Source organism: Palaemon carinicauda, chromosome 26, assembly GCF_036898095.1.
Source record: "Palaemon carinicauda isolate YSFRI2023 chromosome 26, ASM3689809v2, whole genome shotgun sequence".
NCBI classification, from domain to species: Eukaryota; Metazoa; Arthropoda; class Malacostraca; order Decapoda; family Palaemonidae; genus Palaemon; species Palaemon carinicauda.
Window position 1 is genome coordinate 84981128 of NC_090750.1, and position 27500 is coordinate 85008627.

General features: G+C 39.5%; 3 protein-coding genes across 3 annotated transcripts in view; 2 read left to right on the plus strand and 1 right to left on the minus strand.

Moving 5' to 3' along the window:
- The window catches only part of LOC137619647 (interleukin-1 receptor accessory protein-like 1-B), a 77274-nt gene that overhangs the window by 30254 nt on the left and 19520 nt on the right, over positions 1-27500 (minus strand). The window lies entirely within an intron of this gene.
- LOC137620044 (zinc finger protein 616-like) lies at positions 9934-10941 on the plus strand. Its single transcript, XM_068350323.1, has one exon. The coding sequence runs from the start codon at positions 9934-9936 to the stop codon at positions 10939-10941; it is 1008 nt and encodes a 335-aa protein (XP_068206424.1).
- On the plus strand, positions 11660-12512 carry LOC137620045 (uncharacterized). The gene is made up of 2 exons (XM_068350324.1): positions 11660-11929; positions 12177-12512. The coding sequence occupies exons 1-2, from the start codon at positions 11660-11662 to the stop codon at positions 12510-12512; spliced, it is 606 nt and encodes a 201-aa protein (XP_068206425.1).

A 27500-nucleotide genomic window follows, 5' to 3' on the forward strand; every position in this document is an offset into this window, starting at 1 on the left:
ATCAGAAGAAACATCAAAATACTCAGATCTCACTCCTACATCTTTGGCCGGGGAAGCCTTTTAGCACTGAAGTAGATTCTCTGGCAAGACATCTTCACAGAGATTGTCATTTAAGATGTATAATGGTAGTATCTCTGGCAAGACATCTTCACAGAGATCGTAAATTAAGATGCATAATATTAGCTTCTCTGGCAAGACATCTTCACAGAGAGTGTCAATTAAGATGTATAATGGTAGTATCTCTGGTAGGACATCTTCACAGAGAGTGTCTTTTAAGATATATTATGTTAGTATTGTCCATTAAGATGCATAATATTAGCTTCTCTGGCAAGACATCTTCACAGAGAGTGTCAATTAAGAAGTATAATGGTAATATATCTGGCAAGACATCTTAACAGAGTGTGTCAATCAAGATGTATAATGATAGTATCTCTAGCAAGACATATTCACAGAGAGTGTCAATTAAGATGTATAATGGTAGTATCTCTGGCAAGACATCTTCACAGAGAGTGTCACTTAAGATGCATAATGGTAGTATCTCTGGCAAGACATTTTCACAGAGAGTGTCAATTAAGATGTATAATGGTAGTATCGCTGGCAAGACATCTTCACAGAGTGTCAATTAAGATGTTTAATGGTAGTATCTCTGGCAAGACATCTTCACAGAGTGACAATTAAGATGTATAATGGTAGTATCTCTGGCAAGACATCTTCACAGAGATTGTCATTAAGATGTACAATGGTAGTATCTCTGGTAGGACATCTTCACAGAGAGTGTCAATTAAGATGCATAATATTAGCTTCTCTGGCAAGACATATTCACAGAGTGTCAATTAAAATGTATCATGGTAGTATCTCTGGCACGACAGAGTATTATTATTATTATTACTGTTACTTGCTAAGCTACAACCCTAGTTGGAAAAGCAGGATGCTATAAGCCCAGGGGCTCCAACAGGGAGGAAAGGAAAAAAGGATAAATAAAATATTTTAGGAATAGCAATAACATTAAAATAAATATTTCCCATATAAAGTATAAAAACTTTAACAAAACAAAGAAAGAGAAATTAGATAGAATAGCGTGCCCGAGTGTACCCTCAAGCAAGAGAACTCTAACCCAAGACAGTGGAGGACCATGGTACAGAGACTATGGCACTACCCAAGACTAGAGGAAACTGGTTTGATTTTGGAGTGTCGTCCTCCTAGAAGAGGTGCTTACCATAGCTAAAGAGTCTCTCCTATCCTTACCAAGAGGAAAGTGGCCACTGAACAATTACAGTGCAGTAGTTAACCCCTTGGGTGAAAGAAGAATTGTCTGATAATCTCAGTGCTGTCAGGTGTATGAGGACAGAGGAGAATCTGTAATGAATAGGCCAGACTATTCGGTGTCCGTGTAGGCAAAGGGAAAGTGAACCGTAACCAGAGATAAAGATCCAATGTAGTACTGTCTTACCAGTGGACAATAGTTCTGAATTAGCAAAACGCCTTGATAAAGAAGGACGGGTGTGCAGAGAAGTAGCAATGACCCATAACCATATTACGCAGAGCTGGACAGGATTTTGACGAAACAATGAGCAGAAATAACAACTTGAAGTTGCAGCTGCAAAGATTTAGGGAAAGTTCGACAAAGTGATAGAAAATTAAAATGCAGAGCGGAACAGATATCCTTATTGACAAAACAACCAACGTGTATTGGTTAGGATTGTTTCTCACAGCAAGGGACCTAGCTAAAAACCTCAAACTCAACTCCTCTCTGCGAATGGAAAGGGGAGGTATGCCAGAATCAACATAGAGACTGTCAATGGGAGATGTTCTGTAAGCACCTGTGCAGATGCGAAGCCCAGCATTGTGAACAATATCAAGTTTTCCAAGTAAAGTCTTTGTAGCTGACCCATATATTTGGCATGCATAGTCTAACTTGCTCAGACACAAAGATGTATAAATTCTAAGCAAAGTTGTTCTATCAGCACCCCAATCAAAATGCGATATCACTTTCAGAATGTTCAGTGACTTCTTAACCCTGATAGATAGGTCATTTATATGGGGACCAAATGTAATTTTCTTGTCGAAAATGACTCCAAGAACCTTGACACTATCCTCATATGGCAAAATACAATCATTTAAGAAAAGGGTGGGGATCTCTTCCCTTTTACGAGTACGAGTAAAGTGAATGGCTTTGGTCCTCTGAGGAGAAAACATGAATTCACGAGAATTTGCCCATGCGGAAGCAGCATTTATTGCAATTTGAAGATTTTGGCATGCTTGTAGTGCAGATGATCCACTACAATAAATTGCAAAGTCATCAACAAATAGTGATCCTTGTATTCCAGGAGGTATGTGACTAATGAGACTATTAATTGCAACAGCAAACAAGGTCACACTCAATACGCTGCCTTGGGGGACACCTTCTTCTTGCATGTAGGATGAAGATAGTTCTGACCCTACTCTCACTTTAATGGAGCGGTTTGATAAAAATTCTTCAATAAAAGAGAACATATGTCCTCCTATACCCCACGAGGCCAATTGCTTTAAAATACCACCCCTCCAGGTGGTGTCATATGCCTTTTCGAGGTCAAAAAAGACACCCACCACCTGGTTTTGGTTAGAAAACGCATTTGAAATTTCCCTTGATAACATCAGCAAAGGGTCTAGAGTAATTCGGTTCTTCCTAAAACCAAACTGTCTGTTAGATAAAAGATTTTTTGATTCTAGATACCACACAAGTCTGTTGTTGATCATTCTCTCAAATAATTTGCATATGCAAATGGTCAAGGATATGGGCCTATAACTAGATGGCAGTTCTGGGTCTTTACCAGACTTGTGGCCTGGAATTACAATTCAAGTATGCCAGGAATCAGGAGATGTATGGGAAGCCCATAGACCATTAAAGGTTTCTAATAAAAATTCCTTGGTATCCACTGGAAGATGTGATATCATTTCATACCGGATGCCATCCTCACCTGGGGCAGTTAAAGAAGAGCTGGAGATAGCATTTTGCATCTCCTCCATACTAAAAGGCAGGTTAAAAGCTTCAGTATTTGAAGAAGCAGGAGGAACAACAGATGTTGATGCTCTAATTTGTTGAAATGCTGGGGAATAGTTGTCAGCACTTGATACATGAGCAAAGTGCTTAGCAAGAACCTCTGCTACATCTTTGGGGTCAGATATATATCTATTATTTTCCCTTAATATTGGTAGAGGCTTAGGGACGAATTTACCTTGAAGTTTTCTAATCTTGTCCCATATTTCCTTTGAAGGAGTTTTGGTATTAATATTAGATATATATTTCTTCCAAGATGCTCTCTTTGCTTTATTAAAAATTCTTTTTTGTTTGGCACAGGCTCTGAGATATGCTATTCTATCTGCTAAATAGTTTGTCCTCAAGTATCTTCTGAAGCAAGTTCGGGTCACTTTTCTTGCGTTGGCACATTCTTTACTCCACCAAGGAACTACAGAGCGATGAGGTAAACCGCATGTTTTAGGTATAAACTTGCTAGCATTATCATCAATAATATTTTCAAGATGTTGATAGGCATGCACTGGAGATGTAAATTCATCATATTCTTTATCAGTGTGTGAACAGTTTTCATAAGCTACCCAGTCTGCCTCATCTATCTTCCATTTTGGTGGACACTGAGAAGGAAGATTATGGACATAATTTAACATTATTGGCCAGTGGTCACTGCCATGTAGGTGTTCATTTACTGACCAAAGGTAGTCCAATCGAATGGATGAGGAACAGATTGACAAATCAATGGCTGATGTAGAGTTGTGGAATACATCATACCTAGTTGGAGAACCATCATTCATTAGTATTACATCATTGTTGTCGATTAATTCTTCAACAAGATTACCCCATCTATCGCACACATTTCCACCCCATAAAGTATGCTTTGCATTAAAATCACCCATTAAAATAAAAGGGGCAGGAAGCTGATTGATCAAGTCTTGGAGGTCAGAAAGTCTAAGCCTTCTTGGATTACCAGCATGATCTAAGAGGAAAAGTTCTAAGGATGGTTCAATATATAGCGAGCATAAAGTAATTTTTTTCCCGATGAGTTCTAACTGCACATGCCTGTAGTGGTGTATTGAGTGGGATTGTTTCAAATTTTACAGATTTGTGAATAATAAAACCTGTACCACCTTGAGCTCTTGCAGCTTGCAAAGGAGGGGATCTACAAAAATGATAATTGAGTCCATGATTAAATGGTTTGTCACTGATCCTGGTTTCCTGTAGGCAAATTACCTTGGTGTCTGAGTCCCTGGTTAAAGTTTTTATTTGCTCAATGCTAGTACTTAGACCTCTGCAATTCCACTGGATGATAGACATTATCTTTTGTTATTATTTTTCTTTGTCTCATTTGTCTTTTGGGACTTTTCAGATGAAGCCATGTAAGGCCTGGAGATGAAAGGCTTTACTAGGCCACCACTCTTCTTTTCTTTCTTTCTAGGATCTTTATAAGAGTCAACCTTAGGATCATGAGCAGTAGGGCACTTACCTGACTTAGATGAAGGTGAGGATGATGGGGACCTTTTCCTCTTTGGAAGATCTTGTTTTCCAATCTCCATCAAATCAGGTAGAGATTCTGCCTGAGACAATACATTTAAGGTGGTGGAAGCCACATTGGCTTCCTTGGAGGATTGTGCTAGAACTTCAACAGTTCGAGCACTTAACCCAGAAGGCTGGGCTACTACCTCTAGGGGAGATGCTCCTATCGGTGACAACACTTTTGGTGTGTTGGAAACCATATTGACCTCTTTGGAGGTTTGTGCTCTGGCTTTTATAGGCAGAGCACTTGACCCAGATGGCTGGGCTACTACCACTAAGGGAGATGCACCTGACGGGCCAGGTGCTGCCACTGGTTCCCCTGTGGTAGTAAGGGGTAGTGGATTATAATCTTTTGGTGGCATCTTAACCGCGCGAGCAAAATTAAGTTGCTGATTAAGTAAATGCTTTGCATAACCTACACTTATATGTTCAGCATTTTCTTTCAAGATTGCAGCTTCTTCTTTCTTGTATTCTCTACATCTTTTATCATTTGATTTATGATGATCTTTACAGTTTGCACAGGTTTTATCTCTGTTGCATTGGCCATGTTCTAACAAAGAACAGTTAATACAGATCTTCGTATTATTGCAGTACCGGGAAGGGTGACCGTACTTGAAACAATTAAAGCATTGTAAAGGCCTAGGTTTATATTCTCGAACACGTACTCTTTCATTCTCAATAATTATATGATCTGGTATAACAGGGGTTTCAAATGTTAAAACTACCATGCTTGTTTGAGGGATCTTACTTACTTTCCAAACATTAGCAGGGCACATGTCCAGAATTTCTGGTTCTGAGAATTCATATAGATCGTTATCAAAAACTACCCCTTTACCATAGCTGAAGCTCATATGTGGTTTAATATCCTTAATAGCATCAATTTCTGCAATCTTCATGCCACAAAGCATGTGAGCTTGAGTATCTGATTTTGCATTAATCAAAACAGATTGCTTACCGTATCTACTAATATCCTTACTTTTAATTAAACCAACTTTTTTTTGTATAAATTTACTAATCTTATAATAGTTATAATTATCTATCTTCCCAGATGCAATTATCCATGTTGGGGGCTTGGGGGTTCTTACTTCTGGAAGTCTATGCTCTATTTCTTTTTCCATCCATTCTTCTGGTTTATATACCTCTAGGTGTCTTGGTGCTTTATCACATAGAGCCCCAGAAATCAAACAATTGTCAATTTTTATGCTCTCTAAATTTTTATTTGCTTCTAAAGCAATCTCAAAACTTGAAAATGATACCCAAGCTTCCCAAAAGCCTTTACTACCATTAAGCTCCATTAAAATTTCTTTGATTGCCCCAAATCTACAGAAGGCTTCATGAATTATGTCATAGCTACAACCAATTGGTATGTTTTTTAAGTGGAGAATTTTCAGATTTTTTGTTGGATCTGGTAATGAGCCAGAACCAGAGAGTAAAGTATTACTGTTATTACAAGCATCATTTTCCACCAGTGCCGATAAATTGTCTTTAACAACACTGGTCAGAGAAGTATTGTTGGAGGAATCCTTTTTATTGCCGAGGTTGTCAACAGAGCTTTCCCTATTTAAACAAGCAGAAGTCGTCAACGGTGTCTGGGGTTCGCCATTTGATCCAGGGGTACGGGGAATATTAAGTTTACTCACTAATTATTTTTTCAGGGGGAGGGAAGGGGTCATAATAACAATGAAAAAAAAAAACAATGGAAAAAATAAAGTTTAAGGGAGAGAAAAAATTAAGACTCTGAAATTCCAAAGAAGACACCGTTAAGAGAAACGTTAGCAATAGGACTCTAGGAAATCATTCTGTTTTACCTCAATAATATCTTCTCCAAGTCAAAATACGATCATGACATCCTTTTCCGGTGTTACAAGTCGAAAATTCCCTCGATGCTTGAGATTATAGGAACTGCAGTTAGAGTCAGAATTGAAAGAAATGTCACCATTTTGTGTAACCAAAACAGAAAAACCGCCATTGTTTTACGGGAACACAGAGATTTCCGCCAAAAAACATAATCACGTACATGTACTGTACACTCAGATTCAAAAGTCCACCGACACTCAGGGAGAATTGCTCGCCAGAGGTCTCTAGTGTTACCATGACAAAACTAATAAAGGGTTGCATTTCTTACTACTTCTTAGAAAATAGGCGGAGCCTTGCCCAACCTCAGCGAACGCTGGAAAATATTACTAACCAAGTCGCCATTTCTCATACTGTGGTATCATTTGACATCTCGACTATCCATTACAAATACACAAAACACACACATATATATATATATATATATATATATATATATATATATATATATATACATATATATATATATATATATATATATATATATATATATATATAATGTATATATATATATATATATATATATATATATATATATATATATATATATATATATATATATATATAGAATCTGTAAAATGTAGAAATTAATGGAGTGACATAGCTTAACAATTCCTTCCGTTAACAGCTACATTAGATTGTTCGGAGATCCGAAATTAGTCTCGTTCAAGTTTCATTTATGGCTCGATGCTGTAAATTATTCATAAAAACACCATAAATGAGTTAATCGACTTTAGGACATTGAGAGAGAGAGAGAGAGAGAGAGAGAGAGAGAGAGAGAGAGAGAGAGAGAGAGAGTTTACAGTAGTTAATATAGTAGTTGGTCACCATATAAACAGATTTCTAGACATTCATGCATATCAAAATAAATTTTCACTTGACATTGCAATGTTTCCAATAAAAATGATTGTCTTATGCTTCCAAAAATTCATCGATATTTTTGAAATGCTAGATATATTGCTAAAGACTTTCATCGGCCTTTAAACATTCATAGATAGCAACATTTTATAATACATAAGGATAGTTTACTGTAAAACATTTCGGAAGTCATTCAGATTCAAGGGATGTGCCATCTCAGTCTGTAGTTCGCAAGCCACTTGCCCTTTACTCATCTAATTTCTTACCTTCCCTTTTCGGAGAACTTTGTCATCTCACCCCCCTTATTTGTGGCCAAGAATGATTATCATTGACATTTAAACTAGAATTTTAAATATATACATTAAAATATTTGCTGTGTTGTTAATTCATTCTTTATTACAAGAGCTTTAATTCGCTTGATAAATACCGAGGACCTGTGGCAAAGTTGGAGATAGTTATCACCGAGTAGAGATAACGGGATTATTTTGTTGGATTTTAATGCTGATATAGATAATGATAGATTCTGGAACAAAAATAGCTGTAATTAGAGAGACGTTGTCTTTTGAAAGTTTGGAGGATTCGTTAATAAGAATCCTTGTACTAACATATATCCGGCACGAAGTTATAGTATTTAGTTACTATAGATCATTATGTTCTATAGTCCTCCACATACATTACAAAAGTGTTCTGTAGGATAATTTGACTGTTTGCTTTAAATCAACCAAGATATTTTCGTTACCTGGAATAATCATAAAGGAATGTGATAGAAATTGTATAAGAAATCTGAGTGAAATAGCGCTGAAAATGCCTTATTTCTGAATCTAGCTAAGGAATATCTCGTCTTGGCTTCACCCAAAGTTCGAAAGTTTTCGGTTGGAATGGACAAGTGAAGGTGTTTCATGCTGCCGTTCAGGAGAGATTTCTTTTCTGAAGGGATAGTGAGAGACTGGGAACCAAACTTGACGGCTAAGGACGAATACAGGCGCAGAAGGCCATTTATCTTAAAAATACCGAGGATGTTTAATAAATAAATGAATAAAGAATGAATGGAAGGAACACAAATAGGAACTTTATCATGGGGATTTGTTTGAATCAAGATTATAATAAGTCACCATAATCTCAAAGCTACGTAATTTTCTTAAGATATAGCTATTATAAGTAATTATATAATCACTGATAACTTACAGGCAGGGTATTAGTGTAGGAAATCAATTTGTGCTTATGCCACCCGCGCTTATATATTTTTCGGCAAATTACAGGAGAAGACTTTATGGAAAACTCATTATTTCCTACTTTCATTACAAAATCTCGGAAAATTATGTCGTTTTGAGAACAAGAATCTTTTTTTTATGATTTATCAATAAAGCAAATTTCTCAGAGGATTTGCTAGAATGTAATACTGGTCTCATTTACCGCAATAAAAATATTTTTTTAATCAATTAACTAAACTCTGATTGTATTCAAAGTGCTATGCCATCACCAGTATTTACTGTATCCATCATTGATTATTTATCATGTAAAGTTAATAGTTAACTTTCGTTACTAATCAACCTTCCAATAACAACAGCTACTTTATACTGCTGCTACTACCTACTACATATGAACTAATAACGAATGAGGTTGGCATTATTTCCCAGAACATTATCGATTATCAAATTAGATTGAGGTAAAGATACAATATTTTACAAGATATATCAAGAATTTTCATTTAACCTCTCTCCACAACCTCTAAGATACAAATGACTTTCTTATTTCCTCAAAACTCAAATTCTTCAGTGTCGGACTGCCCGTCGAAGGGGGTAATCCCCACCCCACCCCCAACCTTCGCCACAAACCCTTCCATTGAAAGTGTCTACTGTGCTCTTAAAAAAGAAAAGTAAATATATATATATATATATATATATATATATATATATATATATATATATATATATAGATATATATATATATATATATATATATATATATATATATATATATATATATATATATATATATATATATATTGTATATATATATATATATATATATATATATATATAAAATATATATATATATATATATATATTATATATATATATATATATATATATATATATATATATATATATAAATATATATATATATATCGTATATGTGTGTTTGCGTGTGTGTGTATATTTTGTGTGTTTGTAGTGAATACTCGAGAGACAAATGATACCATAGTATGAAACATGGCAACTCGATTTGTAATATTTTTAAGCGTTCGCTGTGGTTTGACAAGGCTCCGCCCATTTCCTAAGAAGTAGTAAGAAGACCAACTCTTTATTTGTTTTGTCATGGTAACACTAGAGACCTCTGACGAAGATTCTCCCTGAGTGTCGGTGGACTTTTGAATCTAAGTGTACCTTGTACGTGAGTGTCCCCATGTCTTCTTCGAACGTTAGCAGATAACATCTACCATCCTTCTAAGACTAGAGAACTTTAGAAATATATGTTTATTTACTTATAAAGTCTATCGCCTTTATTTATTCATGGCAAAAATGTTCTTTCGTTTAGAAACACCAAACCCATAATATAAATCAGAAGAAACATCAAAATACTCAGATCTCACTCATATATCTATGGCCGGGGAAGCCTTTTAGCACTGAAGTAGATTCTCTGGCAAGACATCTTCACAGAGATTGTCATTTAAGATGTATAATGGTAGTATCTCTGGCAAGACATCTTCACAGAGAGTGTCAATTAAGATGTATAATGGTAGTATCTCTGGCAAGACATCTTCACAGAGAGTGTCAATTAAGATACATAATATTAACTTCTCTGGCAAGACATATTCACAGAGAGTGTCAATTAAGATGTATAATGGTAGTATCTCTGGCAAGACATCTTCACAGAGAGTGTCAATTAAGATGCATAATATTAACTTCTCTGGCAAAACATATTCACAGAGAGTGTCAATTAAGATGTATAATGGTAGTATCTCTGGCAAGACATCTTCACAGAGAGTGTCAATTAAGATGTATAATGGTAGTATCTCTGGCAAGACATCTTCACAGAGAGTGTCAATTAAGATACATAATATTAACTTCTCTGGCAAGACATATTCACAGAGAGTGTCAATTAAGATGTATAATGGTAGTATCTCTGGCAAGACATCTTCACAGAGAGTGTCAATTAAGATGTATAATGGTAGTATCTCTGGCAAGACATCTTCACAGAGAGTGTCAATTAAGATACATAATATTAACTTCTCTGGCAAGACATATTCACAGAGAGTGTCAATTAAGATGTATAATGGTAGTATCTCTGGCAAGACATCTTCACAGAGAGTGTCAATTAAGATGCATAATATTAACTTCTCTGGCAAAACATATTCACAGAGAGTGTCAATTAAGATGTATAATGGTAGTATCTCTGGCAAGACATCTTCACAGAGAGTGTCAATTAAGATGTATAATGGTAGTATCTCTGGCAAGACATCTTCACAGAGAGTGTCAATTAAGATACATAATATTAACTTCTCTGGCAAGACATATTCACAGAGAGTGTCAATTAAGATGTATAATGGTAGTATCTCTGGCAAGACATATTCACAGAGAGTGTCAATTAAGATGTATAATGGTAGTATCTCTGGCAAGACATCTTCACAGAGAGTGTCAATTAAGAAGTATAATGGTAATATATCTGGCAAGACATCTTAACAGAGAGTGTCAATTAAGAAGTATAATGGTAATATATCTGGCAAGACATCTTAACAGAGAGTGTCAATCAAGATGTATAATGATAGCATCTCTGGCAAGATATATTCACAGAGAGTGTCAATTAAGATGTATAATGGTAGTATCTCTGGCAAGACATCTTCACAGAGAGTGTCAATTAAGAAGTATAATGGTAATATATCTGGCAAGACATCTTAACAGAGAGTGTCAATCAAGATGTATAATGATAGCATCTCTGGCAAGATATATTCACAGAGAGTGTCAATTAAGATGTATAATGGTAGTATCTCTGGCAAGACATTTTCACAGAGAGTGCCAATTAAGTTGTTTAATGGTAGTATCTCTGGCAAGACATCTTCACAGAGAGTGTCAATTAAGAAGTATAATGGTAATATATCTGGCAAGACATCTTAACAGAGAGTGTCAATCAAGATGTATAATGATAGCATCTCTGGCAAGATATATTCACAGAGAGTGTCAATTAAGATGTATAATGGTAGTATCTCTGGCAAGACATCTTCACAGAGAGTGTCAATCAAGATGTATAATGATAGCATCTCTGGCAAGATATATTCACAGAGAGTGTCAATTAAGATGTATAATGGTAGTATCTCTGGCAAGACATCTTCACAGAGAGTGTCAATTAAGATGCATAATGGTAGTATCACTGGCAAGACATCTTCACAGAGTGACAATTAAGATGTATAATGGTAGTATCTCTGGCAAGACATCTTCACAGAGAGTGTCAATTAAGATGTATAATGGTAGTATCTCTGGTAGGACATCTTCACAGAGAGTGTCTATTAAGATATATTATGTTAGTATCTCTGGTAAGACATCTTCACAGAGAGTCTCAATTAAGATGTATAATGGTAGTATCTCTGGCAAGACATCTTCACAGAGAGTGTCAATTAAGATGTATAATGGTAGTATCACTGGCAAGACATCTTCACAGAGTGACAATCAAGATGTACAATGGTAGTATCTCTGGCAAGACATTTTCATAGAGTGTCAATTAAGATGTATAATATTAGCTTCTCTGGCAAGACATATTCACAGAGTGTCAATTAAGATGTATAATGGTAGTATCTCTGGCAAGACATTTTCATAGAGAGTGCCAATTAAGATGTATAATGGTAGTATCTCTGGCAAGACATCTTCACAGAGTGTCAATTAAGAAGTATAATGGTAATATATCTGGCAAGACATCTTAACAGAGAGTGTCAATCAAGATGTATAATGATAGCATCTCTGGCAAGATATATTCACAGAGAGTGTCAATTAAGATGTATAATGGTAGTATCTCTGGCAAAACATCTTCGCAGGGAGTGTCAATTAAGATGCATAATGGTAGTATCACTGGCAAGACATTTTCACAGAGAGTGTCAATTAAGATGTATAATGGTAGTATCGCTGGCAAGACATCTTCACAGAGAGTGTCAATTAAGATGTATAATGGTAGTATCTCTGGCAAGACATCTTCACAGAGAGTGTCAATTAAGATGTATAATGGTAGTATCACTGGCAAGACATCTTCACAGAGTGACAATTAAGATGTACAATGGTAGTATCTCTGGCAAGACATCTTAACAGAGAGTGTCAATTAAGATGCATAATATTAGCTTCTCTGGCAAGACATTCACAGAGAGTGTCAATTAAGATGTATAATGGTAGTATCTCTGGCAAGACATTTTCACAGAGAGTGTCAATTAAGATGTATAATGGTGGTATCTCTAGCAATGCATCTTCAGTGTCAATTAAGTATAATGGTAGTATCGCTGGCAAGACATCTTAACAGAGAGTGTCAATCAAGATGTATAATGGTAGCATCTCTGGCAAGATATCTTCACAGAGAGTGTCAATCACTATGTATAATGGTAGCATCTCTGGCAATACATCTTCAGCGTCAATTAAGTATAATGGTAGTATCGCTGGCAAGACATCTTCATAGAGTATCAATTAAGATGTATAATGGTAGCATCTCTGGTAATACATCTTCAGTGTCAATTAAGTATAATGGTAGTATCGCTGGCAAGACATCTTCTTAGAGTATCAATAAAGATGTATCATGGTAGCATCTCTGACAATACATCTTCACAGAGTGTCAATTAAAATGTATCATGGTAGTATCTCTGGGAAGACAGAGAGTATTATTATTATTATTACTGTTACTTGCTAAGCTACAACCCTAGTTGGAAAAGCAGGATGCTATAAGCCCAGGGTCTCCAACAGGGAGGAAAGGAAAAAAGGAAAAATAAAATATTTTAGGAATAGCAATAACATTAAAATAAATGTTTCCCATATAAAGTATAAAAACTTTAGCAAAACAAGAGAAAGAGAAATTAGATAGAATAGCGTGCCCGAGTGTACCCTCAAGCAAGAGAACTCTAACCCAAGACAGTGGAGGACCATGGTACAGACACTATGGCACTACCCAAGACTAGAGAAAACTGGTTTGATTTTGGAGTGTCGTCCTCCTAGACGTGCTTACCATAGCTAAAGAGTCTCTCCTATCCTTACCAAGAGGAAAGTAGCCACTGAACAATTACAGTGCAGTAGTTAACCCCTTGGGTGAAAGAGGAATTGTCTGATAATCTCAGTGTTGTCAGGTGTATGAGGACAGAGGAGAACCTGTAAAGAATATGCCAGACTATTCGGTGTCTGTGTAAGCGGGCAGTGGACAATACTTCTGAATTAGCAAAACGCCTTGATAAAGAAGGACCGGTGTGCAGAGCAAGTAGCAATGACCCATAACCATATTATGCAGAGCTGGACATGATTTTGACGAAACAATGAGCTGAAATAACAACTTGAAGTTGCAGCTGCAAAGATTTTTTAAAAGTTCGACAAAGTGACAGAGAATTCAAATGCAGAGCGAAACAGATATCCTTATTGACAAGACAACCAACGTGTATTGTTTTCTGGAAACGCTTCTAGGAAGTCATACTGTCATGACAAGAATACAATCCATCTTGTCCGTTACGTTGTTACTGTACCGTGATACCAACAAGGGTGACCAATTTTACTCATTTTTTTTTTCCCCCACACAGCCGAATTGTTTCTACAGTGAACAGGCCTTTTTTCCTCCCTTCGTGGATCAGTCAATACACATTAAAAGAAATATTAATCTTTAAATCATCTATTTTATTAATAAGTTTTTTGGGCTCAAGCCATGTCGTCCTGATGGAAGTTCCTATAGGGTAACTTCCTAGGGTATATTACAACTACGGCGATATTCCCAGAGAATTTACCTTAAGGTACCCAGAATTCTAACTCCTGGAGCGAATATCCCTAATGAAAGGGATATCGTGACATATCAGAGGACGTATTCTTGACACGCCACATGGCAATCTGCACCCCAAACAGAGATCACACATCGAGGGGTCAATTGGCAAGAAAACGAAAACGGGAAAGAAAAAGGGGGAGCCGCTCCCAAGGCTCCCTCTTCTCCCGTTTCGTAAGCGTGCCTGGCGCCAATCCTGGCGCCATCTGTATTCCTTTTTGCGTAGCTTAACAACTCGGTGTTTTTTCCTGTGTTTCTCGCAAATCTTGGATTTATTCAGCTTTTCATGGCTTCTCCAACTTCGTCGGCCTCTGATAAGTTGAGTACCATTTCTTTTATGTATAAATGTAGGCTCTTGGTAAATTTTAAAGTGATTAATAGTATTAATCTTTGTTACAAGAGCCGTTGCCTACCGGAGGCGTCATGGACGCTGTCGCTCGCTAGGTATGAGTTTTAGTTAGCCAGAGCGACATTCCCGGTTGTTTTGCTTTAATAAATTTTAGCTATTTAGCGTTACATAGGATTTCCTTTCGTGCTTTTAGTATGATTTTGGCGAAGTCGCCAACTCTGGCCTACGCTAGGCCATGTAGCCTAGTCGTTTGGTCCTAGTACTTCCTGCATGATTTTGGTTTTCCGAGTGTTTTAAAATTTTATTGAAGCTTTAGGCTGTTTTTAATACATTGAGGATTATGTTGAATATTTCCAAGATAGTATACGAGTGAGTTTCGGTGATTTAGGTAATCGATTCTCTTGGTGCCTAGGCTAAGTTGCTTATGGAGCCTTAGTATACTTTCTCATACTCCCCGGTTGCTTTCTTTTCTTCGGAGAAGGTATGCAATCCCTTTCCCTCTGTTTAAGCCTTGGGCTTAACCCTAAGTGGTTTATCTGAATTAACTTTCGATAAAACTATACTGGGGTGTTACTGTACCTCCCTGTTCCAGTAAGTCTGGTTTCAGAGGGGGACAGAACATCAGAGTTTTTAGTCTGAGTCTGTGTTTGTCTGGCTTGGGGTAGAGTCTCCCTCGCTGGCCTGACACAGGCATAGGAGGCTTAACCTCCTTAGGTCACTGCCGAAGGTTTCTGTACGAGATGATTCCTTCTTTTGTGATCTAGCAGACTAGTCCTTGTTGCTGTTCTCGGTGGGAGGATAAGATCCTTTCCCTGGGAGTAGCAACACCTTCCTTGCTTTGGTTCATTGGGAGCTGGCAAGTATTGCTGGCCTCCCTCCTTGGATCTCCCATAGGCTAAGATGAGTTTTCTTGGCTGCGGGTGATCCTTCACTAAAGCAAGGTTGGTAGGACCCTCTTTTGTCCCTTCCCCCTCTATCTCCGTAATGGCCTAGCCATTACAGTTCTGTACGTCATTCTACATCTGGACCTAGGATAGGTTAGGATGTGGAATTGACTCAGTCCCTTGCCGGCCGGCAGAGTCTGCCGGCCGGCAAGGGTCTTCTGCTTTGAGTGCTGCCCGGACCTCCCTTGGTCCCTCATCCATGCCTGCCTGTAGAGCCAGACGGCATTGGTCAGGAAGCCTGAATTAGATTCTCCCCTTCCTTATATGCACTCTTTCGGATTGCCGGGCTTGGAGGTAGTTTACGCTCTTATCCCGGCATCCATTCTGTTTTCTTCTAGTGCTGTACCCGACCCGGCTGCCGGCCCCATAGGCCGGCAGCCGGGCAGTCCTAGTCCTCTGGTTCTTTTGCTGCTGGGCGGCATCGGTTGTTTACCTTTGCCAGCCGGCTAATGTCAGCCCTTGTCTGCCGGTCGCTATGAGCAGTGGCCGGCAGCCGGGTACTACCTTGTGTAGTTGCCGACCGGCAGTTATTGCCGGCCTACATTGGCTGTTGCCGGCCGCCAGTTACTGCCGGCCGGCACATGCATTTGAACCAGCATTCTGCCGCCTTATAGCTGTTAAGTAGTATACTTTAAAGCTAGTTATGGTGTGTGCCGGCTGGCACATTACCTTCTATACTGTACCAGTATTCTTCAGTATAACATATACTGTAGGAAGAAAACTATAGTATAAGTTTTGGTACAGCACTGTGTGTTCTAACACTTTTGTGTTGTCTTGCACAGCCCTTTGGTGTTGCCTTACAGATAAGAAAGTGAGTTCTTTCTTGTCTATTATCCGGGATTTTAAAATCATTGCTTAGGTGTGAGCTACACCTGTTTCCTCTGGAAACTTTTCATTGGTTATTCTAGAAGAGATTAACCATACGATTTTATTATCTGGAAGGCTGCAACAATTGGTTGTGAAGGAAACACAAGTGTGTGTCTTTCCTTTCTGATTTGTTATGCTAAACTGTGCATATCCAGTGATACGTAGTTCACTTGATACTCATGGAAATTTCTTCTCTTTACAGGAGGACCCTCCGAAGTGCGGAAGTGTTTTCTGCAACGTCCGCAGTAAGAACCTCTGCAGACATGAGTTTTGTAGGAGGCACGCAGCATGCGCTGTCTCCAAGGGTGATCTCCAGTATTGGGACCCTCAGGTATGTACCGTGTGCACTAACCTAATTACTGAGGCCTTTGATTCCCCTAGGACGGCGGAATCAAGGGATATAGCAAGGGAGAAGCTTCGTACCTGTGTAAGGGGCTTCCAGAAGAACACCTCTGGACCTTATCTTCCAAGTGAGAAGATGAGGGCGTATCTTTTCCCTAGGGCATCAGCTGATTCAGTGATTCCCCAGCCTCAAGAGGAGATCCCCAAGTTCAGATCCAGGTGGATGCTGAAGTCGCGGTCGCTTTGCAAGACATCCAGTTGGACGACAGGATGTCTGACGTGTCCGAGCGTCTGGAGGAAGACCTCCTGGCAGGAGCCCAGGATGAAGTTTAAGCCCCAGACATTGTAGAGGAAGAGGTCGACGAGGTGTCGGCTACTCCGGTTCAGATCCCGGAGCCTATTCCCTCAACATCGTCCGCTCTCCCAGTAGAGCTGGGACAGGCCCTCTCCTCCATTGTTGGAATGATCCAACAAATGCAGAAGGAGAATCAGGAGAAGGCGGCTGCAATGGAACTGCAGATGCAGAGGCTTGCAGCATCACATGGGCCCCAGAAAAGGCTCAATGTGAAAGACCTTCCCTTGTGCTCAGATGCTAACCCGTGGAGGTATGCTGAGCACATGCCGATGACGACTGGAAAGATCGTCATCTCGGATAAGTTGGGTTCAGTTCCCCTAGAGGAGGTGGAATTCTGGCCCAGCAGGGGGTCATATCCGGACTGTTATGTCCGGTTGAGGAAGGAACCAGCTTCAAAGGAGGAGACAGAGCCGAAGGAGGTCATAGTGATGGACCATGCTAAGGCTCAAGCTTTGCTTTCATCCTCGATGAAAGAGAGGGGCTTCACGAACTCAAAGGTAGCTGCATTGAGTAAGAAGCTCCCTTCCTTTGTGTCCTCTCCTGCTAGAGTCTTCCCCTTTTTACAGAAAGGGTTTGCGGCTGTACTAAAAGCAGTCGAGGCCGGCAAGCCTTGCCCCTCCCTGGAGGAGTGTAAACCCTTGTCGCTGGCCCTGCCTATGGACCACAAAGACTGGAAGGACGTCCATCTTACCTTCTCAGTTGGGAAGTTGGAGGCTGATATTGCCGGACGTCAGTTCGGCGAGGACCTCCCTAAGCTGTCTGACTTTCTTTTGCGGAGAGAGCTCGAGACAAAAGAAAGACTGGCTGCCTCAATGTCTCTTCAGACTACTCTTGAGGCGATGGCAAGTGACCCCAAGGTCCATGAAATGTTCATGGTAGTGGCCAAGACTCATCTGGCCACAGTGACGAAGGATCTTTATAGCTTCGTCAGGGCGAGGAGAGCGTGTAGGGAGTTCGTGTTCACCTCGGCTACGGTGAGGCACGAGCCAAGGAAACTAATCTCCTCCAACATTTGGGGCAAAGACCTTTTCCCTACCGAATTGGTCAAAGAAGTTGTTGATAAGGCCGCCACGGAGAATAGAAACCTTCTCCAGAAGTGGGGCCTGGCTATCAAAAGAAAGTCTTCCCCGGATGAGGGTCCTCAACCAAAGAGGAAGACTATGAGGACTAGGCTACCGTCTCGGCCAGCCAAGCCTCTTAGACAGCAACAGCAACTGCAATTGCCATTGCCTTCAGTGCCCCAGATGGTGGCACAAACCCCGACCACATTCCAGTGGGTACCCCAGGCCGTGTCGACACAGTCCACGGCATTCACCCCAACGTTCGAAGGGCAGTCTACTTCCTTTCGAGCAAAGCCTAGAGGAGCAGCCAGAGGCTCGTCTAGGCGCCCCTCAAGGGGAAGGGGATTCAGGGGTGGTCGCGGTCAGGGAGGCAAGACCTCAGGATGGCAGTCCAAGTGAGATGATGCCGGTAGGAGGGAGACTTCATAATTTTCGGGATCGGTGGACCTTCGATCCCTGGGCCCACAGCCTACTCAAGAACGGACTGGGCTGGAGCTGGTACAGCACTCCACCCCCGTGCCCTCGGTTTTTCCAACATTCCACCCCCGTTCTGGAGGAGTACGTCCAAGAACTGTTGGAGAAAAAAGTGATCCGAAGGGTGAAGTCCATCAAATTCCAAGGGAGGCTGTTTTGTGTTCCCAAGAAAGACTCGGAAAAGCTCAGAGTCATTCTGGACTTGTCGCCACTCAACAAGTTCATAGTGAATTGCAAGTTCAAGATGCTAACACTGCAACACATAAGGACCTTACTGCCCAAGAGGGCATATTCCGTCTCCATAGACTTGTCAGACGCCTATTGGCACGTCCCAATCAACCGTCGACTCTCCCCCTACCTAGGGTTCAAGCTACAACGAAGACTATACGCCTTCAGAGCCATGCCATTCGGGCTAAATATAGCCCCAAGGATTTTCACGAAGCTTGCGAGCGTAGCTCTCAAACAATTACGCCTAAAGGGAATTCAGGTAGTAGCCTACCTGGACGACTGGCTGGTGTGGGCAGCATCCGAGACAGAATGCTTGCAAGCTTCCAGTCAAGTGATCCAGTTCCTAGAGTATCTAGGCTTCAAGATCAACAGAAAAAAGTCTCGACTTTCTCCATCTCAAAAGTTCCAGTGGCTGGGAATCCACTGGGACCTAATGTCACACCGTTTCTCCATCCCGGTGAAGAAAAGGAAGGAGATAGCGGGTTCTGTCAAGAGACTTCTAGATTCCGAAAGGATATCAAGACGCGAACAGGAGAGGGTACTGGGTTCTCTCCAGTTTGCTTCGGTGACAGACCCAGTGCTAAGAGCACAGCTAAAGGATGCAACCAGAGTTTGGAGAAGTTATGCATCAAACGCGCGAAGAGATCTGAGAAGACCAGTTCCGCTTCGGCTACGTACTCTTCTCAGGCCTTGGTCCCAAGCCAGACATCTAAAGAAGTCGGTTCTTCTTCACCCACCTCCCCCGTCGGTGACGATTCACTCAGACGCCTCGAAAGAGGGATGGGGAGGTCACTCTCATCAGAAAAAAGTCCAGGGGACTTGGTCCAAGCTATTCAAGACCTTTCACATAAACTTTCTAGAAGCTATGGCAGTGCTCCTTACCTTAAAGAAAGTCTCCCCGCGTCACTCGATCCACATAAGGTTGGTGATGGACAGCGAGGTAGTTGTGAGGGTGTCCGGACAATTCGGTCCCGGACAATTCGGTCCCGGATAATTCGGCCCCGGACAATTCGGTCCCGGACAATTCGGTACTAGGACAATTCGGTACTAGGACAATTCGGTACCAATTAATTCTTATAATATGGAAAAACAGTATTTTTCAAATTTTCATCGTTTCTAAAATTCCTATCAGTTCTAAGCATTACTTTTAAAAAGAAAATTTTTGCTTCTGTTAGTATAGATGTCAAAAAAAGTCCAATTGATTTATCCTTGTTTAAATTAAAAAAAAAAGAAATACATTTTTTGTTTCTTTATTATATAAAAAATGAAACAGTAAAAACCATACATTTCTTATGTTAAAAGTAGGTATATAAAAATATAATAATAAAAACTATACATTTCTTGTCGTTAAAAGTATATTAAAAATCTAAACTTTAATATTATGAGCGATTGCTTTAAGGAACTGCATTCTTTCTGCTTGATTATTTTTCTCCATCGTCTCATATTTTGACTAATATGAGCTAGTTTTGTTATATCAGTAAGTGCGCACTCATCTAAATTTCCTAGTTCTTCTGTTAGAATTGAACGAGAAGATGTTTGACTTGTGATTGTCCCTCCTTGATATTTGCAGTAGCAACCTTTGCACTCACTTCAGCTGCAGTTGTGCTATGAATTTGTTTTCCAATATATTTGAGCGCATGAAAATTAACATCTGAGTGAAGCCATGCTTTGCAAGTCCGCCTTTCACAACGCAAATATATCTTCGTACCATCAGCATTTTCTTTATGTTATTGGTACACGTAGTTTTCCTTTTCAACTAATTTCCTTTTTCCTTTTTCCTTTTTCCGACTGTATGCAGTTGCAAGACTCCATTGTGTGAATGATGGGGTGAAACTAGACTAAAAAGTCTGGAATAAAGAAACTAACAAAGTCGTTTTCTTTATATATATATATATATATATATATATATATATATATATATATATATATATATATATTTTTTTTTTTTTTTTTTTTAAACTAAAGGAATAACCAAAGAAATAGTTTAGTAATAAAATAGTTAGGTGGATTGTTTATGTTATTTGTGAACAATTAGTGAATAACCAAACTAAGTAGTTAGGTATTGAGGTGATATTAAATATAAATATTTCATAATATGTAATATGAAAATATCATATTTTCCTGATTTTAAAAAATGACAAGCCTGGTACCGAATTGTCCTGGTACCGAATTGTCTTGGTACCGAATTGTCCTAGTACCGAATTGTCCGGGACCGAACTGTCCAGGACCGAATTGTCCGGGACCGAATTGTCCAGGACCGAATTGTCCTAGCACCGTTGTGAGATGCTTGAATCGACAAGGATCGAGGTCACCACCTCTCAACCAGGTGATGTTGGCCATCTTCCGATTGGCGGAAAAGAAGAAGTGGTACCTGTCGGCAGTTCACCTTCAAGGAGTCCGCAATGTGACAGCGGACGCTCTATCCAGGTTCACACCGATAGAGTCGGAATGGTCCTTAGACGCAGGATCATTCTCCTTCATTCTGAATCAAGTCCCAGAACTGCAGATAGACCTCTTTGCGACGAAAGACAACAAGAAGTTGCCCCTGTACGTGTCCCCGTACGAGGACCCCTTAGCGGAAGCAGTGGACGCGATGTCCCTCGACTGGAACAGATGGTCCAGAATTTATCTGTTCCCTCCTCACAACCTTCTGTTGAGGGTCCTCAACAAACTGAGATCCTTCAAGGGGGTAGCGGCAATAGTGGCCCACAAGTGGCCGAACAGCGTGTGGTTCCCCCTGGCATTGGAACTACGGTTGAAGTTTATACCGCTACCAGATCCAGTTCTGACCCAGCGAGTCCAGAAGTCGACTGTCTGTGCTTCATTACAGAAAACCCGGACCCTGCAGCTCATGATTTTCTCTCCCTAGCGGTGAGAAAGCGTTTCGGGATTTCGAAAGCCAGCATAGACTTCCTAGAGGAATATAAGTGCAAATCTACTAGAAGGCAATATGAGTCATCTTGGAGAAAATGGGTGGCCTTTGTCAAGGCGAAGAATCCGCAGGAGATCTCAACAGACTTCTGCTTATCTTTCTTCATCCACCTCCATGGTCAGGGGTTGGCAGCTAACACGATTTCGGCGTGTAAGTCTGCTTTGACAAGACCCATTCTATATGCCTTCCAGGTCGACCTCGGTAATGAGATCTTTAATAAAGTTCCGAAAGCCTGCGCTAGGCTCAGACCTTCAGCACCTCCAAAGCCCATTTCATGGTCTTTAGACAAAGTTCTTCATTTCGCTTCTCTGTTGAGCAATGAGGAGTGTGCGTTAAAGGATTTGACCCAAAAAGTTATTTTCCTATTTGCACTCGCGTCCGGGGCCAGGGTTAGTGAGATCGTAGCCCTCTCGAGAGAGGCAGGTCGTGTTCAGTTCCTGGATGGGGGAGAACTGAACCTGTTTCCGGATCCTACGTTTCTCGCCAAGAATGAGTTACCCACCAACAGGTGGGGTCCCTGGAGAATCTGCCCTCTGAAAGAAGATGCATCTCTATGTCCAGTAGAATGCCTAAAGGTCTATCTTCGTAGAACTTCAGACTTCAAGGGTGGTCAACTATTCAGGGGAGAAACATCAGGCTCAAATTTATCTCTGAATCAACTCAGAGCGAAAATCACATATTTTATTCGCAGATCGGATCCTGACAGTACACCCGTAGGTCACGATCCGAGGAAAGTTGCCTCATCCTTAAATTTCTTTAATTGTATGGATTTTGAACATCTCCGTTCATACACTGGCTGGAAGTCTTCCAGAGTGTTCTTTCGCCACTATGCGAAGCAAGTAGAGGAACTAAAGAGATCTGTGGTAGCAGTGAGTCGCGTCGTTAACCCTACTGTTTAACTCTGCGAAGAACAGTGGTTTTGATTGGGACGATTAATTCCAGGGTGAGTGTGTAGTTACATACTGTACTACAAACTAAGTGAGGGCACTGAGTTGCCCACGTAGACTGTTCCATTTCCAAAGGTGAACCTAGCATAAGTGCAGACATGTGTGCCGAGCGTTTCTAACGCTAATGTGATTGATTTGTAATACAGACTTTTATGACTTTGATACCTCGGTATCTTAAAAGTGGCAATAATGTTTTTTCTTTCAGATAAACAAGTTCTGTTTACTATCATACTTATGCTTAAAGTTTTGGGTTATCCTCTTCTTATATATATATATATATATATATATATATATATATATATATATATATATATATATATATATGTTGTTAACCTGTCTATTTATTGTCTGTCAATAAACTTGTTCTTGAGAACCTTGCATCTCCTTCACCTGTGTCAATTTATTGGTATAATTGAGCATTCATTCTATGTACTTTATCTGGGATAATTCTAATAGAATTGTTCATTTATGCAAGCTATGTTGCATTGGTTTATGCTTTCCCTTAACGGGAGGACTCCATCCCATAACGGGACGGTGGCGGATTTACAAGTTTCCTCCTATGCGGATATAAACCTTTGTCCAATACAAGTATTGTGCGGAGAACTGGTCGATATTTCATATTGACGCAGTGGTTCTTTACAAACTATGCTTTACTTAATATAGGGTGAGACCACTATATTGGCTTGCCTGGTATTCATACATAGGTATATGTACTCTTCGAGACTTTTCCAGAGTCTAGTAGGACTCTTCCCTGTAGGGGGGCAGGAAGCTCTAACATGGTTTATGGTTAGTTGAAAAGATGTATAACGGTAACATCTTAGGTCTCTAGGTCTAGTCGACCGAGAAAAATTACCTCCGGGGAGTACGGCACGTTCTGAGAATCCACAGATACAGTAATGCTCTAGTATACTTCCATCAGGACGACATGGCTTGAGCCCAAAAAACGGGTTTTGAGAGAAGCGAAAAATCAATTTTTGGGTGAGATGGCCATGTCGTCCTGATGGACCCGCCCTTCCCTTTCTATGAAAGGGCTGTAGGACCCCTCCCTACATACAGTATCTGTAGCACCTCGTGTATCGCTACAAGGAATACAGATGGCGCCAGGATTGGCGCCAGGCACGCTTACGAAACGGGAGAAGAGGGAGCCTTGGGAGCGGCTCCCCATTTTTCTTTCCCGTTTTCGTTTTCTTGCCAATTGACCCCTCGATGTGTTATCTCTGTTTGGGGTGCAGATTGCCATGTGGCGTGTCAAGAATACGTCCTCTGATATGTCGCGATATCCCTTTCATTAGGGATATTCGCTCCAGGAGTTAGAATTCTGGGTACCTTAAGGTAAATTCTCTGGGAATATCGCCGTAGTTGTAATATACCCTAGGAAGCTACCCTATAGGAACTTCCATCAGGACGACATAGCCATCTCACCCAAAAATAGATTTTTCGCTTCGCTCAAAATCCGTTTATTAGTTAGAACGCTGTGCTTTTAGAAAATTGTTACCTTTCCGTAATGTTAGCTTTGAAAAAAATTTAACCTACATAATATAACCATTGCGAAAACGGACCAAATTTCACTATAGTGAAGGAATTAAAACATTAATTTATTGCTAAATTATCTTTTCGCTAGGATAGGCTTATCCCTTGCCATTTTTTAACGGTACCATCGCAACCCTATTCCTTTATGTTAGTCAATTTTTTTTAGTGAGTCAGATTTGCACAGACTCGCAGGGGTGCCCTTTTAGCTCGGAAAAGTTTCCTGATTGCTGATTGGTTGGACAAGATAATTATAACCAATCAGATAGCAGGAAACTTTACCGAGCTAAAAGGGCACCGCTGCGAATCGGTGCAACTGCGCCTCATTAAAAAGAAAAAAAAAATGAGTATAGAAACAACTTGTCTGGAATGCACCATAATATCTAATTAAGCTCTTGTATATATATAATGATATTTAAATTAACATACTTTTGCTCTCTTTCCAATGGAAAAACCCATAACGCAAGAGGAAAATGCGCAGTAAAATAGTATAAAACATCATGCGTAGTTAAGAGAAACGTTAGCAATAGGACTATGTAGGAAATCATTCTGTTTTACCTCGAAAATATCTTATTCAAGTCAAAATACGATCATGACATCCTTTTCCGATGTCACAAGTCTAAAATTCCTTTGATGCTTGAGATTATGGGAACTGCAGTTAGAATCAGAATTGAAAGAAATGTCACCATTTTGTGTAACCAAAACAGAAAAACCGCCATTGTCTTACAGGAACACAGAGATTTCCGCCAAAAAACATAATCACGTACATGTACCTTGTACGTGAGTGTCCCCATGTCTTCTTCGAACGTTAGCAGATAACATCTACCATCCTTCTAAGAGTAGAGAACTTTAGGAATATATGTTTATTTACTTATAAAGTCTATCGCCTTTATTTATTCATGCCAAAAATGTTCTTTCGTTTAGAAACACCAAACCCATAATATAAATCAGAAGAAACATCAAAATACTCAGATCTCACTCACATATTTATGGCCGGGAAAGCCTTTTAGCGCTGAAGTAGATTCTCTGGCAAGACATTTTCATAGAGAGTGTCAATTAAGATGTATAATGGTAGTATCTCTGGCAACACATCTTCACAGAGAGTGTCATTTAAGATGTATTATGGTAGTATCTCTGGCAAGACATCTTCACAGAGAGTGTCAATTAAGATGTATTATGTTAGTATCTCTGACAACACATCTTCACAGAGAGTGTCATTTAAGATGTATAATGGTAGTATCTCTGGCAAGACATCTTCACAGAGAGTGTCATTTAAGATGTATAATGGTAGTATCTCTGACAACACATCTTCACAGAGAGTGTCATTTAAGATGTATAATGGTAGTATCTCTGGCAAGACATCTTCACAGAGTGTCAATTAAGATGTATTATGTTAGTATCTCTGACAACACATCTTCACAGAGAGTGTCATTTAAGATGTATAATGGTAGTATCTCTGACAACACATCTTCACAGAGAGTGTCATTTAAGATGAATAATGGTAGTATCTCTGACAACACATCTTCACAGAGAGTGTCATTTAAGATGTATAATGGTAGTATCTCTGGCAAGACATCTTCACAGAGAGTGTCAATTAAGATGTATAATGGTAGCATCTCTGGCAAGACATTTTCACAGAGAGTGTCAATTAAGATGTATAATGGTAGTATCTCTAGCAATGCAGCTTCAGTGTCAATTAAGTATAATGGTAGTATCGCTGGCAAGACATCTTAACAGAGAGTGTCAATTAAGATGTATAATGGTAGCATCTCTGGCAAGACATTTTCACAGAGAGTGTCAATTAAGATGTATAATGGTAGTATCTCTAGCAATGCATCTTCAGTGTCAATTAAGTATAATGGGTAGTATCTCTGGCAAGACAGAAAGTATTATTATCATTATTATTGTTATTATTATTATTATTATTACTTGCTAAGCTACAACCCCAGTTGGAAAAGCAGGATGCTATAACCCCAGGGGCTCCAACAGGGAAAATAGCTCAGTGAGGAAAGGAAAAAAGGAAAAATAAAATATTTTAAGATTAGCAATAACATTAAAATAAATATTTCCCATATAAAGTATAATAAACTTTAACAAAACAAGAGAAAGAGAAATTAGATAGAATAGCGTGCCCGAGTGTACCCTCAAGCAAGAAAACTCTAACCCAAGACAGTGAAGGACCATGGTACAGAGGCTATGGCACTACCCAAGACTAGAGAACACTGGTTCGATTTTGGAGTGTCCTTCTCTAAGAAGAGGTGCTTACCATAACTAAAGAGTCTCTTCTACCCTTACCAAGAGGAAAGTAGCCACTGAACAATTACAGTGCAGCAGTTAACCAATTGGGTGAAGAAAAATTGTTTGATAATCTCAGTGTTGTCAAGTGTATGAGGACAGAGGAGAACCTGTAAAGAATATGCCAGACTATTCGGTGTCTGTGTAGGCAAAGGGAAAGTGAACCGTAATCAGAGATAAAGATCCAATGTAGTACTGTCTGGCTATTGGACAATAGTTCTGAATTAGCAAAACGCCATGATAAAGAAGGACGGGTGTGCAGAGAAGTAGCAATGATCCATAACCATATTATGCAGAGCTGGACATGATTTTGACGAAACAATGAGCTGAAATAACAACTTGAAGTTGCACCTGCAAAGATTTATGAAAAGTTCGACAAAGTGACAGAGAATCCAAATGCAGAGCGAAACAGATATCCTTATTGACAAAACAACCAACGTGTATTGGTTTTTTTTTTTTTTTTTTTTTTTTTTTTTTTTTTTTTTTTTTTTTTTTTTTTTTACACAGCCAAATGGTTTCTACAGTGAACAGGCATTTTTTCATCCCTTCGTGAATCAGTCAATACACATTGAAAGAAATATTAACCTTTGAATCATCTAGTTCATTAATAAGTTTATTTGATAGAACGCTCTGCTTATAGAAAAATGCTACCTTTCCGTAATGTTAGCTTTGAAAAAATTTTAACCTACATAATATAGCCATTGCGAAAACGGACAAAATTTCACTACAATGAAGGAATTAAAGCATTAATTTATTGCTAAATTATCTTTTCGCTAGGATAGGCTTATCCCTTGCCATTTTTTAACGGTACCATCGCAACCCGATTCCTTTATGTTAGTCAATTCTTTTTAGTGAGGCAGATTTGCACCGACTCATAGGGGTGCCCTTTTAGCTTGGAAAAGTTTCCTGATCGCTGATTGGTTGGACAAGATAATTC